Source organism: Macrobrachium rosenbergii, chromosome 8 (genome assembly GCF_040412425.1).
Source record: "Macrobrachium rosenbergii isolate ZJJX-2024 chromosome 8, ASM4041242v1, whole genome shotgun sequence".
Lineage (NCBI taxonomy): Eukaryota > Metazoa > Arthropoda > Malacostraca > Decapoda > Palaemonidae > Macrobrachium > Macrobrachium rosenbergii.
Window position 1 is genome coordinate 70,291,540 of NC_089748.1, and position 14,708 is coordinate 70,306,247.

Sequence of the window (14,708 nt, forward strand, 5' to 3'; positions counted from 1 at the left end):
GTTATCTGAAAAGGACTAGACACCACAGACTTCGGTGCCGAAGACATTTTGTTAGCATAGGCTGGAACAAAAAACAAGTGTCCAAGAATACCATTTCCTTTTGGCTATGTGAAGTGATTAGACATGCCTACACCTCCTCATCAATTTCTACTGCCATTACTATGCACGCAAGAGAACACAACATTAGAGGACTAGGCTCCTCCTTGGCAACCAAGAACTTATCTCCTCATTGGATTTTGAATGTGGGTTCTTGGCTTCACCAAACCACTTTCACATCCTTCTACCTGAGGGACGTTGACCATAGGTCCTTGGACATTTTTTCCTTGGGTCCGGTAGTGGCTGCTCAACAAGTTGTGTAGCTCATCCAGTGCCCCTAGCAGGACAGTTTGTATCTTGCCTAAGATGATAGTATGAAAGTAAGAATGATTGAGATGGTTGGTCTTTTTCCTTTTCCCTTTTCCCCTTTCTTCTCTACCTATGGGCAATAAGAAGAATGATCTATCATACGCTGGAACTGGTTGGATACAGGTGAGTGAGTAATCTTGCTGTTTGAGTATATTGTAGTCTACATGAATACAGTAAACCCCCTGTATTCGCGTTCTCATGATTCGCGGGTTTCTCTGTGGAACATATCTAGTCATTATTTGCGGAAAATTCGCCCATTCACGGTATTTTTCACTGAGAAATATTCACTAATTACTGTATTTTCATATAATTTTCATGAATAAATGCACTTTTTGTGATAAAACTATTAAAATACTCAGGTATATGCATTTTTACTGGGGTTTTCTGCGTTTGAACTAACAAAATGGGCAGTTCTAAGTGTTTTTAGAGGGGTTTTAAGTATTCGCGGATTTTAGCTATTTGCGGCGGGGTGTGGGACGCATCCCCCGTGAATACAGGGGGTTCACTGTATAACCTTTCAGTAGCAAGTCCTTCCTCTCTCTAGCAAATAAGGCTGATGGCTATCATGGTTTGTTATCTGAACAGATATAGATCTTTAACTTCCACCTATGCAGTGAACTTTCACATTGTATATTAGCCCAGTAGTCTGACTGTTTGATATCCATTTATCTAACAAGTCAGAGGCTTGCGTCTCCTTCCTTTGCTTTCACTTATCTAGGAAGTGAGACTAGGTGTGCTGAACCTCCAGTCAGTTCAAGACTTTCTTTCTTCCCACGAAAAGTGAGTCTATCCTCACAGTAAGGCCCAGGTTTGTTCTGCATATGAACAAATGACAAATTTTTAATTAATTTGTATTTTTCATAGCTAACAAACCTGCAATCTTAATGTATACTGCCCACCTCTAGCCACCCCTCTGTTATTCCTGGGCTGGAAGAAACTGAATACGTCACAGGGTTAGAGGAAGTCGGTGGTTGCCTCCTCGCTCATCTCGATGGCTGATCCCTGATGCCACCAATTCCTTGCATCACAATTTTAATTGTTTTTTTACCAGTTTCCAGTGGGCGCCAGCAGATTTATCCTTACGTTAAGACTGCAGGTTTGTTAGTTATGAAAAATAAAAATTAATTAAAAATTTGTCATATTTTACTTTTTACTAGTGTTCTTCATATGAATATGCTGTGGACAAGTCATCGTTGAGAAATGCCGTAGTGTGTATTACTAAAGATGTAAACACGGGATTTTACAAACACACACGCGCACACACACAGTTTGTGTGATGAGGCATAAGGCTCTAAATGATAACTTTTTAAATAATGTTCTTAAAAATAACATACTGAAGGAGCCCATTCTACTGCTCAATATGAATGATGCAGTACTTACATAATTCAGGATAAGGAAACTCTGCGAATAAAAAAGGCAAATTTATCAAATTGTAAGTAAAACAAATGGAATATAATACAATTTGGTAGCAGTTGATAAAAAAGTTGCTGTATAAAAAATACAATATTGGTGATGAAACCATGGTAGGCTGTGGGTAAAAACACAGGTAACCTACCTACCTATCAAATTGTGCATCATTTAGAAGAGAAAGAAAAATAAGGGTTTTGCTTTTTTAAAGTGTATTTATACAGTATATTTTGTTACAAATATAGAAAAATAAGGTAGATAATTGCCTTCAGTTTAAAGTGTGATGGTTGTTGTTTATAAGCATATAGTGTGTTGACAAGGTAGGGGGAGTAAGGGTACGAATTTGTTGTTGAACACCCTTTAAAGTTTTTTTACTTGCCCTTATTGGAATTTCTCCCTTGGCTTTATACATTTTGGATAATTGAGAGGTTATTGTAATAGGTTGCATCTATGAAACAAGTTTTTTCAAGAATCTTTGAATAGTTATTGTTTCAGGTTTTTGGAATGATCTGTTACGTATATATTTCAACTTCCTTTGATTTTCTTTGATAAGGTCCGTCGAGCTGCCGCAGTAGCATGTTCACGATTCTTCACACACACACCGAATGTTGTACTGGAGTGTGGATTAGTGGATGCACTGTATGATAGCCTAAGAGACTCAGATCCAATCGTTATAAGTAATGCCATAATCTCTTTGGATACTATTCTCAAAAATGAGGGTGGAATGGTTATCAACAAAAATATTGCACATTACTTATTGGGAAGAATTCTACAATTTTCTGACTGCAATGCCGTTTATATTTTGACACTTCTTCTTAGGTAAGTACACACACATCTGATTTTTATGAAATTTTTATTTACTATAGTCAGTTTTTGGTAATGTGATTGTAACCTATATGAATTAATAGACACTGAATATAGATCATGGTTCATGCTAATTACACTTATATGATGGCTGTTTTCTCTACCCTTCCACTTCCAGATATTGTCCTAAGACAGATGAAGAAATTTTCCTCCTTTTGAATGCTCTCGATGAACTTTTGTCATCAAAAGCCCCAGCTGTTTTAGTTGGATGTATTAAATTGTTTTTACACTGGACAGAGAAGCACCCCCACTTGAAAAAGGATATGCTCGAGATGATACAAACACCCATGTGTAAGATTTTGAGTCGTAATGTTCCAGAAACAGCTTTCCTCATTCTTGGTTTCTTGGGAACACTGGGCAATATCAGAGAGGTGTTTGGGCCACATTTTAAATACTTTCTAGTAAGGGCAAAGGATCCAGGGTACTTAAAGATGCAAAAACTGAAAGTTTTGCCATTAGTGAGTACTAAAACCAATGTTTGCAGTCTCATCGAAGAAGTAAAACCATTTTGCAGTGACTATCAGAGTTTCAGAGAAGCAGTTTCCTGTGTAAGTGCACTAGCCCAAGTTAGTGCTTCTGCCTATAAACAGTGTCTTAACATATTTATTATGCTTCTCGACTCCCCCACTGAACGAGTGGTCATAGCTACATTGGAGTGTCTTATGAGTCTATTGTCTTCACCAGTTTATAAAAATGAAGTATGTAGCACTGATACTGAAGCTTCTAATCTTTCTCCAGTATTCCCTGAAGAGAAGGACATTGATGGATTAGAAAATGAGTCTTCTAAACAAGATGATAGTGTAGATATAAAAAATGATGTATTAGCTGTTCCAGATATTCCACAAGACCTCATCTCAGCCCTAACAAGAGCTCTGTCAAGACGCTCAGTGCAAGAAGCAGCTCCTTCTCTTGTACTGTATATACTTGGTACTATGTCAGCCTTCCTCAATTGTTCTCCGGATATATTAGAAAGTATGTCTTCTCTCTCCCCATCAGTTTCAGATTTTTCCAATGCAGATCTAGTGACTGCAGCAGCACGAATATTTTTGTCAAGACCAGCACAAATGCATCTTATTTTAGCATCCATTCTAAATAATGCTTTTGCAATAGGAGGTGCATCAGCCAGTAGGGCTGCCTTAGTTTATGCTGCTTTGCTAGAAGGCCCCAAAAGTGCTGCCAGTCTGCTTGGAGCTAATGATTTCTTGGTTCTTAAAAATTTAAGTGTACAAGATGGTTAAAGTATTGATTATGATCATGTATAGTAGATAAACATATTTATCAGTACATTATGGTTTATTAAGTCATATTTAAAAGTTCAGTAAGAGATGATGAATGGTTGAAATTTTGTATGTACATATATTTTTACTTTAAAAATATCTGATTATCAAATGGAAATGATTGTGTTTCACTTTCATCAATTATATAAAATGAGTGTTGTGTAAAAGTAAGTACAATTGAAGAGACTGTAATAATTATTTGAAAGGTTTCTTTATATCTTTTGTACCCATTTGAAGAAATGCCTTGGAGGCATAAAGTTTACCAAATTGCAAGTTTTATGAAAATAATGCAGAATTTAAAAGATGGGAAAATATTTTAATATAAATAAATATGGAAAATTTCAAAGTAATTTGTAACTTTCTGAGGTATAAAACCAGAGCCTTTTATACATAGCAGTATACTTCGGTGTGAGCTGGATCATCTTTGAATCTTGGTAACAAGAAAGTTAACTAGCAGAGAAGGGATGGTGTGGGGATATAACTCCCACTCACTCAACCTAGCCTACTCACTTTTTCCTTTGGCCACAAGGACAGAGTGGGTTAGTTGAGGTGGGTTTAACTTATATAAAATGACAAATTTTTAATCAATTTGTATTTTTCATAACTACAAGCCTAAGGTCTTTACGTTGGGGAAAATCTCTTAGTGCCAGCTGGATCCGGTTAAAAATAGAACAAGGTTGGTGACAGCAGGGTGATAGCCAATGGGGAGAGAGGTAAGCAGAGTCTGACCTCTCTTTCCCATTCTTTTTTCTCATGACACACCAGTTATCTTCCAGCCCAGGTAAATGAATGAGGAGTGGCATGAGGTGGAGCCTTTACATAAAGACCTTATGTTTGTAGTTTTGAAATATACAAATTGATTGAAAATTTGTAATTTGTTCACATACAGTACAAACCCCGGTGTTTACGTAGGGGAAGACTTAGTTTTGGTGGGAGGTAAAGTAAGTTTCAGAACTGACTGGAGGTTTGGCTCACCTGGGCTCACTCCTGGTCAATTGTTAGACCATAGGAAGGAGTTGTATGCCTCTGATCTGTTAAATGAAAGGTTACCCAACAGCCAGACATCTGGGCTTTGACACAAAGGGAACACCAGCCTAAATTGTGTCTTGGAAGCAGGAAACAACCTGTAACTGTCGGAGACAACAGAATTAGGTAGCTACCATTGTCAGTCCTTCTCTCCCCTTGTAAAAAAGAAAGGGTAGGACTAGCTTCTATTTCTAGAATTTGTATTGCATAGGAATAATCATAATGGAAAATAGAATGGTTGCTCACTCACCTGTATCTAGCCAGTTCCAACAAATGATGGCTTACATCTCTCCCCTGCATGGGGGAAAAGAAGAAGAAAGAGAAAGGAAGAAGGCCAGTCACCCCATTCACTCTCACTTTCATAACCAACATCTTAGGCAAGATACAACCTGTCCCACTAGGGGCACTGGATGGGCTACACAACTTGCTGAGCAGCCACCACCAGACCCAAGGAAAGTGTCCAAGGATCTATGGGCCACGTCCTGAAGGTAGAAGGAGGTGAAGGTCATTTGACAAAGACATGTACCAGCCTTCCGAACCCTGTGAACCGACAGGTTCTTTTTGAAAGCGATGGAAAGGCCAAAGCCCTTAACATCATGAGCTCTTGCATGCACTGTATTTGGATCTGCAATTGAAGAGGTACTGTATGCACACCTGATTACTTCCCGTAGCCAGAAGGAGATGTATTCTTGGACACTTCTTTTTTGCTCCGGCCTGTGCTAACAAAAAGACTTTGACACTTAGGCCCGAGATGTCGAGTCCTTTTTCGGATAGCTTCAAAACCCCTACAGGACATAGAAGTAATTCCTCAGGATTGTTACCAACAAAGTCTGTCAAGAAAGGGCTTGAGAAGGACTCGAATCTGTTGTCAGGCACCAAGGAATTTTGAGTCTTAGGTATGAATTCCGGGACAAATTCGAAGACTGCTGACCCCCAACCCCTTGAGTGTTTAACATTAAAAGAGAGGCCATGGAGTTCTCCTACTCTCTTTGATGAGGCTAAGGCCAGCAAGAAGACTGTCTTGAGTGTCAAATTCCTGTTTGATGAACCTCGTACGGGTTCATATGGTGAATGAGTGAGGCTGCTAAGGACCAGTGTCAAATCCCAGTTAGAAGGTTTTTGCTCTCTTGGGGAACAAGATTGCTTGAAACTCTTGAAGAGCTTGGAGATTTCCCGATGAGGAGGAGAGGTCTACCCCTTTCAAATGTAGAACTAGCCCTATAGCAGCTCAGGAACCATTAATGGCTGACACAGAAAGCATCTTCTCCCTATGGAGGAAAACGAGGAAGTTGGTTACTTGCTGAATAGAAGTTCTGACCAGAGAGAAACCCCGTTGACGACACCAATCACAGCAGAAGCCCCATTTCCCTTGGTACATGGCTGAAGATGATTTCCTGAGATAGTCAGAAATCTCTGTTGCTGCTGTGCAAGAAAAGCCTCATGCTTGCAGGAGATACTGGATAGTCTCAAACCGTGAAGAGATATAGACCCTACCAACCGGTGAAACCTCTCGATTTGCTGTTGGCAAAGGAGGTTGTGCCAGGTGGGAATCTCTCTCAGTGCCTCTGTCAGTAGACCCAGAAGATCGGAAAACCACTCGGCATGTGGCTACAAGGGAGCCACCACAGTCATTCTGAGGTTCTGAGAGATCATTATTCTTTTGATTACCTCATGACTCAGACAAAAAAGGAGGAAAGGCTTAGGTGTCCAGGTTGTTCCAAGGGTGTTGCAGAGCGTCTTCTGCAGCGGCCCAAAGATACAGAATGACGTAACAAAACACCTCCAACTTCTTGTATCTGGTTATGAATAGGTCTTTCATCAGCTTTCCCACAGATGGAACAACCTTTCCGCTACCTCCAGATGTAATGACCTTTCTGTCCCCAACACTTGACCCTGACAACTCAGCTCGTCTGCCACTACATTCCTCTTGCCTGGAATGTATCTGGCAGAAAGGACCGCTGAGTGAATCACTGTCCACTGGTGTACTGTACTGTCAATTCGTGAAGTTGACAGGAGACTAGTCCCCCGTTTGTTGATATATGCCACCACCGTGGTATTGTCGGACATTAGGACCACAGAGTGCCCTGTCACCCTCTTCTGAAACTCCTGAAGGGCCAGGAAAGCTGCTTTTAGCTCCAGGACATTGATGTGAAGTTCCTTGTCTTGTTGATCCCACACACCTGAGGTCAGGAGGTCTTCCAAGTGTACTCCCCAACCTTTGTTCAAGGTGTCTGAGGACAGAAGGCACTCCGGAGGGGGAGTGTGGAGGGGCACTCCTATGATCAGGTTCTGGTCATGCAGCCACCATGCTAAGTCCTGTCTCACTTCCTTTGAGATAGGAAATCAGAAGAAGGGAGGATCCTTTGACAGGGACCAAAACTCTTTCAACCTCCATTGAAGAGATCGAAGGTGGAGATTTCCGTGAGGAACGAGCTTCTCCAGGGACAGCAGGTTAACTAGAACAATCTGCCACTGATGAAAAAGTTCATGGAAGACGGGTCTAAGACCGGTCTCCAATCCCCTGATGCCTTTTCCACCACCAGAAAGACCTGGCTGTAGAAACCTGGGAATCAATCCTGTATGACCTCCAGGGCTCCTTTTTCCATCATTTCCTCCACTTTTTTCTGGAGAGCCAGATCCTTCGGTGAGCCCTGAACATAAGTTCTGAGATGGAAGGGATGATCGGAGAGAGGAGAAGGAAACTCGAAGGGGAGTCAATATCCCACCCACAGAACATCTACTACTCAGGTCTCCACTCTTAAGTTGCCCAATGGCTCACCAGGCACCCCACCAAAGGCAGTGGGTGGGAAGGGGCACCCACTCTAGCGTTTTCCTCCTCTAGCCCTACCTCTGCCTCCTCTCCTGGGTTTGGAAGAACGGGGCTGAAAGGGATGTTGTTGAATTGTTTTCTTGGCAGGGGTAGGAGAAGGCTGGCAACCTCTACGAGGCCCGGTCGGGATCTCTTAGGGGAGAATAAGAGTCAGCCTGAGGTCTATATCTGGCTACATTGGAGTGTGAAGGGCCAGACGACTTATTCACAGCTTGGTGGACCAGATGACTTATTCACAGCCTGGTAGACCAGACGATCATTGTTGTCCACTCTATGTCTGTCAACTGCCGCCTCAACCTGTTCCTTAGGAAAAATGACGAAAATCTCAAAATGGTTCAATTTCTAAGTGCTAATGTCGAATCAGGGCCAACGAATCTGGAGACCTTAGAAAGGGCAGCATCACTTCAGTAACCAATTGGCCCACATATTTGCTGTTAGGTGAGCCAGATACGATATGGTTTTGCCACCAGACTGCAGTAGTCTAAGAAAGGTGGCATACTTATCAGTGTTGGTAGCCATGGCAGCCAAAGAAATCTTGCCTACTGTTGTCGACCAAAGATTGAGCCAAGAAACTGCCTGGAATGCCAAAGACGCCATCAGCTCCATTGAGACCGACTCTTGATGTGTAAAGGAGTACTCTCTGCCTTGACTTGATTTAAGGAAAGACCCTGGCCTAGACAAACCAAGTCCAGGTCTACTTGTCTGGACTGTAAGGCAATGTTAGGGGTTGCATAAAACCATCTATGTTGTGGAAGAGGAGGAGGTAGCATCTTAAATGACCTGCCAGATTGTAGAGAATTGTTCCGTCCGGAGACAAGAAATTGACCTGGTTGAGGACACTATCAGGATGAATGGAACATGGTAAGCCCAACAATGCCTTCGTCTCTCTCTTGGGACCCACAAGTGCTTCGAGGCCCGAAGGAAAATTTGAAGTGGTAGCTGCAGCCTCTTCAGGTAGCTCGTTGTATCCGTGAATGAGTTCCACTACTACTACATAAGTTATCATCTGTTCTTGGTTATCTGCATGAAGGTGTAGAAGGCCTTCTGTTTCCAGGGCATGAGATTCTCAATCCGGCATGTCAAGGAAAATCGCAGGATCACTTGCATCCTTGCTGATTAAAGGAGCATAGGAATCGATCAGGCCCAGGATTTCTTGGGGATATATCGATGAACCAAAGGAGCAGGGACCCTGTCTTGATCGCGGTCCCATCTGCAAGAATGAGAGTATGGACTGTTAGATGACAGCCATGATTGAGTCCACAATTGTAAGGGACTCTCGTTATGTGGAGAATAGTCATGACTGAGCGAGAGAGACCGTGGGTTACGTGAAGAGTAGATATGGCCACAGGAGTGAGAACGGGGACTTCTCGTCTTAAGAGAGGAATGGTCCAGATCGTGAGAATGTTCCCTCAGGTGTGATGACTTCTTAACAGGAACCTTGTCGCCCTTCTTAATGACCTTGGTCTTAATGCTCATTTCTTGAGCAGGACGAGTGGAAGAAGACTAAATGACCATAACTTCTTAAGGCTTACACCAAGGGATACTCCCAAATATAGAAGTTGATGGCTGTATCCCCACAAGTATAAATACACAACTCAGTTCTTCATACCAGTGTCCAGAGAACAGGATATAAATTAAATATGAAAATTTCTTGGAACTACCATGTTACATACAAACTATTCCCTTAGAGACCCTTAAAGTGTACAAATTAAAAATAATAAATTATGGAATAGAATATAAAATTTAGGCCAAGTGCTGGAACCTATGAGGTCAATCAGCACTAAAAGGGTAATTGAGAGTAAAAAGGTTTTAAAGGTGTGTTTCCATCCAATGCAGTGACTCAAACGACTGTAGCTGTGCGATTAGAGCTGTGCAATCAGAGCTGCAAGATTATAGAGGCCTATTCGATTTTCAATACCGTGACTTTGATCGCCCTACTTCATCAGTTTTGACAATGACTGCTAGCTGCCTTCATAATATGCCACCGTCTCCTAATAATTCTTTCATAGTGCAGCTGTTAGGTTATCCCCCTGTTACACCTTTCGAACCTTGCTACTCTCAATTTCCTTTTCAGTGCTGAATGCCCTCATAGAACCCAGTGCTTGGCCTTTGGCCTAAATTCCACATTCCTTTCCACATCTTGGAGAAAGAAAGGTGTTTTTTGACGTCTCAAATTCAGAAAAATTGCCCCCAGAAATTTAATACCTTTAAGAGCAGGGGTGGCTTTGGAAATATTGAAGGTTTTTACAATAGGGAAGGTTTTAGTGACTACAGTACAGTAAATCCCCCTTATTCTTGTTCTCATGATTCGCAGAGCTCGCCTATTTGCGGATTTCTCTATGGAACATATCTACACATTATTTGCGGGAAATTGCCCATTCGCAGTATTTTTCACTGAGAAATATTCACTAATTACTGTATTTTCACATCATTTTCACGAGTAAATGCACTTTTTGTGATAAAACTATTAAAATACTCAGGTATAAGCATGTTTAGGTTTTTTTTTGTTTGAACCATCAAAATAAGCAGTTCTAAGTGTTTTTACAGAGGTTTTAAGTATTTGCAGGTTTTAGCTATCGCGGGGGAGGGGGGGGGGTGGTACGCATCCCCTGCAAATACCGGGTGGTTTACTGTACTTCAATAGTAATGCTGGCTTGGTTCCATGACAAATGACAAGTAACGAGAACTGATTTAGACGAATGAAAATTCAAATGCATTATAAGTATGTTGCATAAATGATAGTCATGTCTGATCTATTAATATTACTGTACAAACAAAATCAATGATTAATTAAAATAAAAAATAATTATTCTACGCACCTGGTCGTTTCATTTTATTAGCAATTTCTGTCCAAACATTATCCCTAACATTTGTGTCTTTATAATATTCATTTTTTTTGTATAATACAGACATGTATGTATGCCACTAGCTCAGTAAGTTTTAAATCATCCATATATGAAAGAAACAAATAAAAAAAAAACTATTACTAGTTGCGATTGCTGTTACGACTGGACTGCTACGAGGCCAGTTGGAGTCTTACTCCTGGAGAAGCTTCGTTAAATGACTGTAGACAGGTCATTGGAAATGGTGCCATTTGATATAATGAAAAGAATTACAAATTGTGAGCCGCTTGACTGTAGTCGCAGCTACAATCATTTGCGTCAAGGCATTGAAAATGAACCTTAACAAGAGGAAAACCTCACAGTTGCACTATGAAACAATTGTTAGGAGGGGGTGAAAACAGTTTTCTTATCAATATTTGATGCTGAAGCTCAAAAGTCAACTAGAAGCTCTAATACTATTTCAAACAAACCCTCCACCACTGTCTTATTTTTTCCAACCTATTTTGCAGTTTGCTTATGCATTTATTTACATATTTATTTACTTATTTTTATTTTACTCTTTAACTTTTCACATATGACATCTACTTCAGGGGAGCTTGCTTTACAAGTCAATGGCCTTTAGGCTTATTGTGTATGAATGTTTGCTCCTATAAAATAACAAGCCAATGTCTTGAATCAAGGTCATTTTCCCACCTTCCAACTTTGACCGAGAGTTCAGAGAGAAGAATGTGCACTAGTGGGAGTTACTTCCCACTTGCATGGCATCAAGCACCTCCCTGAAAGAGCGAAGACTGTCATTCTGGTAAATTCTTCAGTAGCTGTCCTTCTCAAGTAGCAGGCTTTATTAAGTAATGGTTTGCATTTATGTAACACTATGGTCTTAAAAATACTTTTTAAATATTTAAAACAATCCTCAAATTCTCATCAGGAGTAGAAAGAATGTAATTTCAATACTTTATTGCGCAATACCATACTAAAAAATCTTTTCAGTAACATCTTAAATTCCAAAGTTAACAATCAAGGTAACAAATGGTGAATGCTATTTCACTTCATCTTCTTTAGGTATGTTTTCTGATTCCTCTTGTTTAGAGATCAAAATTTTACCTATGCCTAGAGGTGATGCCATGGGCACCTCAGAAGAGTCTTCAAATGTTTGTCCCGACTTATCTGATTGGTCACAACTGGTTAACTTCTGTTTCTCATTTCGACTCTCTGCCACTAGTGTTTTTATGCCAATCATCCACGGAGAACACATGCTGGTAAAGTCAACAATAAGGCCCTGGTGAACAGCCCAAGCTTCATCAAAGTTCTCTTCATTTAATGCTGCATGAAAAAGAATGGAAACAATTTATAACTTTTTTGATGGGTAAGTGACTGAAAAGTATTATACTTAAGTTTTTATAATATAGTAAAAAACAGTATGCTAACCTGGTGATGCACTGATTTTACAACGGGAGATATTCATGAAATAAAAAAAAATTATAAACAATTTTTTATGTTTATAGACAAATTATTGCTTTAAATTTGTTTACTTCTTTCCCCAGTACTGGCTACTGGTGGTTTATCAGTAAGTGATATAACCCCATTAGAGAATAAACCCCTCTTTTCATTTGCATGTGCAGAGCAAGATGATTTCCTGCATTCCACTGGTAAAAAGATTATTATTATTATTATTAACCCTTAAACGCCGACTGGACATGTCTTAAGATGACTAAAATTGTCTGTCAGGTGACGAGTGGACGTACCGTACGTCGACTACAAAAAATTTCAACCTTCGATCAACTTTGACTCGACCGAAATGGTCGAAAAAGAATTGTAAGCTAAAACTCTTACATTCTACTAATATTCAATCATTTACCTTCATTTTGCAACAAATTGGAAGTCTCTAGCACAATATTTCGATTTATGGTGAATTTTTGAAAAAACTTTTTCCTTACGTCCGCGTGGTAACTCTGCCGAAAATTTCAGAAATTCTTTCGTCATTTTGTCGTAATTTTTGCACCGTTTTATATTAGTCGTTACATAAAGTTTTATATATAAGAAAATGTGCACAATTTCATGTAGAATACAACAAAAAACAACCCATGGTTGTAGCTTTTATCAGTTTGGAAATATTTTTATATAAATCACGATAAGTACCAAAATTTCAACCTTCGGTCAACTTTGACTCGACCGAAATGGTCGAAAAACGCAATTGTAAGCTAAAACGCTTACATTCTAGTAATATTCAATCATTTACCTTCATTTTGCAACAAATTGTCATTTTGCAAAAAATTGGAAGTCTCTAGCACAATATTTCGATTTATGGTGAATTTTTGAAAAAAACTTTTTCCTTATTTCTGCGCGGTAACTCGGCCGAACATCTCAGAAATTCTTTCGTCACTTTGTCGTAATGTTTGCACCATTTTATATTAGTCGTTACATAAAGTTTTATATATGAAAATGTGCGCAATTTCATGTAGAATACAAAAAAAAAATAACTCATGGTTGTAGCTTTTATCAGTTTTGAAATATTTTCATATAAATCACGATGTACCAAAATTTTAACCTTCGGTCAACTTTGACTCAACCAAAATGGTAGAAAAATGCAATTGTATGCTAAAACTCTTACATTCTAGTAATATTCAATCATTTACCTTCATTTTGCAACAAACTGGACGTCTCTAGCACAATATTTCGATTTATGGTGAATTTTTGAAAAAAACTTTTTCCTTACGTCCGCGTGGTAACTTGGCCGAAAATCTCAAATTCTTTTGTCACTTTGTCGTAATGTTTGCCCCGTTTTTCTAATAGCCGTTACATAAAGTTTTATATATGAAAATGTGCGCAATTTCATGTAGAATACAACGAAAAATAACTCATGGTTGTAGCTTCTATCAGTTTTGAAATATTTTCATATAAATGAAGATAAATAGAAAAAATTCAACCATCGGTCAACTTTAACTCAACCGAAATGGTAAAAAATTGCAATTGTAAGCTAAAACACTTGCAGTCTAGTAATATTCAATCAATTACCTTCATTTTGCAACAAACGGGAAGTCTCTAGCACAATTTTTCGATTTATAGTGAATTTTTGAAAAAAAAATTTTTTACGTCCGCTCGTTAAGAATTCATGCATCATTTTGTGATAATATTTTCTCTGTGTTGCTTTGATCATTTTACAATTTGTTATATATCAAAATCATCGCAATTTAGTGTACAATACAAAGAAAAAAAATAACTCATTAGCTTTAACTGTTTTGCTCACAGCGTGATTTGTATACAATTATAAATTTATATGAAATTTTTTTTTGCCTGTCATATATTTTAATATTTATATATGATAATGATATCTTTTTCATTTCTGATGGTTGCATACTAAACTTCAGGCAATGACAAAAAGGAGCCAAAAATGAACTCTTAATCTTAAAAACTAAGCGTGCTGTAATTTTTTGAAAAAACTTTTTTTCGCTTCGGCGCTAACTCCCCAAACGCCACGCATACAGTAGACACTTTTGTAAATAGAGGCTCATGCGTTTAAGGTTAATTACTGTATTATTATTATTATTATTATTATTATTATTATTATTATTATTATTATTATTATTAACCAGACACAGAATTAACATTCTTAACTCTAATATGGTTTGGCCAAGGGGTTTGATTTTAATAAATATATCAGATCTTATTTAATGAATTTCAACTTCTTAATATTAAATGATCAGACAGACTGAAAAGTCAATAGATTTCAGGGACTTGTTTCCCAAACTTGACACATGTTGATTAAAATCTGGTCACAAGAAATGTGTAGTAATGTTCTGCATTCTGGGATAGGGTTGTGGAATGCCCTAAAACTCTTTTGTGTATTAAAATCAATCTTGAAATACCATAATTGGTATAATATACATAAACAAAGTCTTAAGACACAGTTTACTTTGTCCACTCATCTGTAATGCCTATTAAAATTAACATGTATTAATTTACTGTATTAAAAAGACAAAAAACGTCTACTGTAAGTATCTAACAACTATCCATACATTTACAGTAGTGCATTAACAGTGTTACCCAATAGGTTTG

At 38.7% G+C, this 14,708-nt stretch overlaps 2 protein-coding genes across 2 annotated transcripts in view; one reads left to right on the forward strand and one right to left on the reverse strand.

Moving 5' to 3' along the window:
- LOC136840962 (AP-4 complex subunit beta-1-like) overlaps positions 1-10,627 on the forward strand; it is a 105,828-nt gene extending 95,201 nt beyond the window's left edge. The window contains exons 4-5 of the mRNA XM_067107950.1: positions 2,366-2,631; positions 2,795-10,627. Of these exons, the coding sequence (XP_066964051.1) occupies positions 2,366-2,631; positions 2,795-3,914 (1,386 nt within the window). The 3' untranslated portion in view covers positions 3,915-10,627. The remainder of the gene's footprint in view (positions 1-2,365; positions 2,632-2,794) is intronic.
- A 967-nt stretch (positions 10,628-11,594) lies between these two features.
- The window catches only part of LOC136841180 (steroid receptor RNA activator 1-like), a 92,443-nt gene continuing 89,329 nt past the window's right edge, over positions 11,595-14,708 (reverse strand). The window contains exon 6 of the mRNA XM_067108220.1: positions 11,595-11,975. Within this exon, the coding sequence (XP_066964321.1) occupies positions 11,692-11,975 (284 nt within the window). The 3' untranslated portion in view covers positions 11,595-11,691. The remainder of the gene's footprint in view (positions 11,976-14,708) is intronic.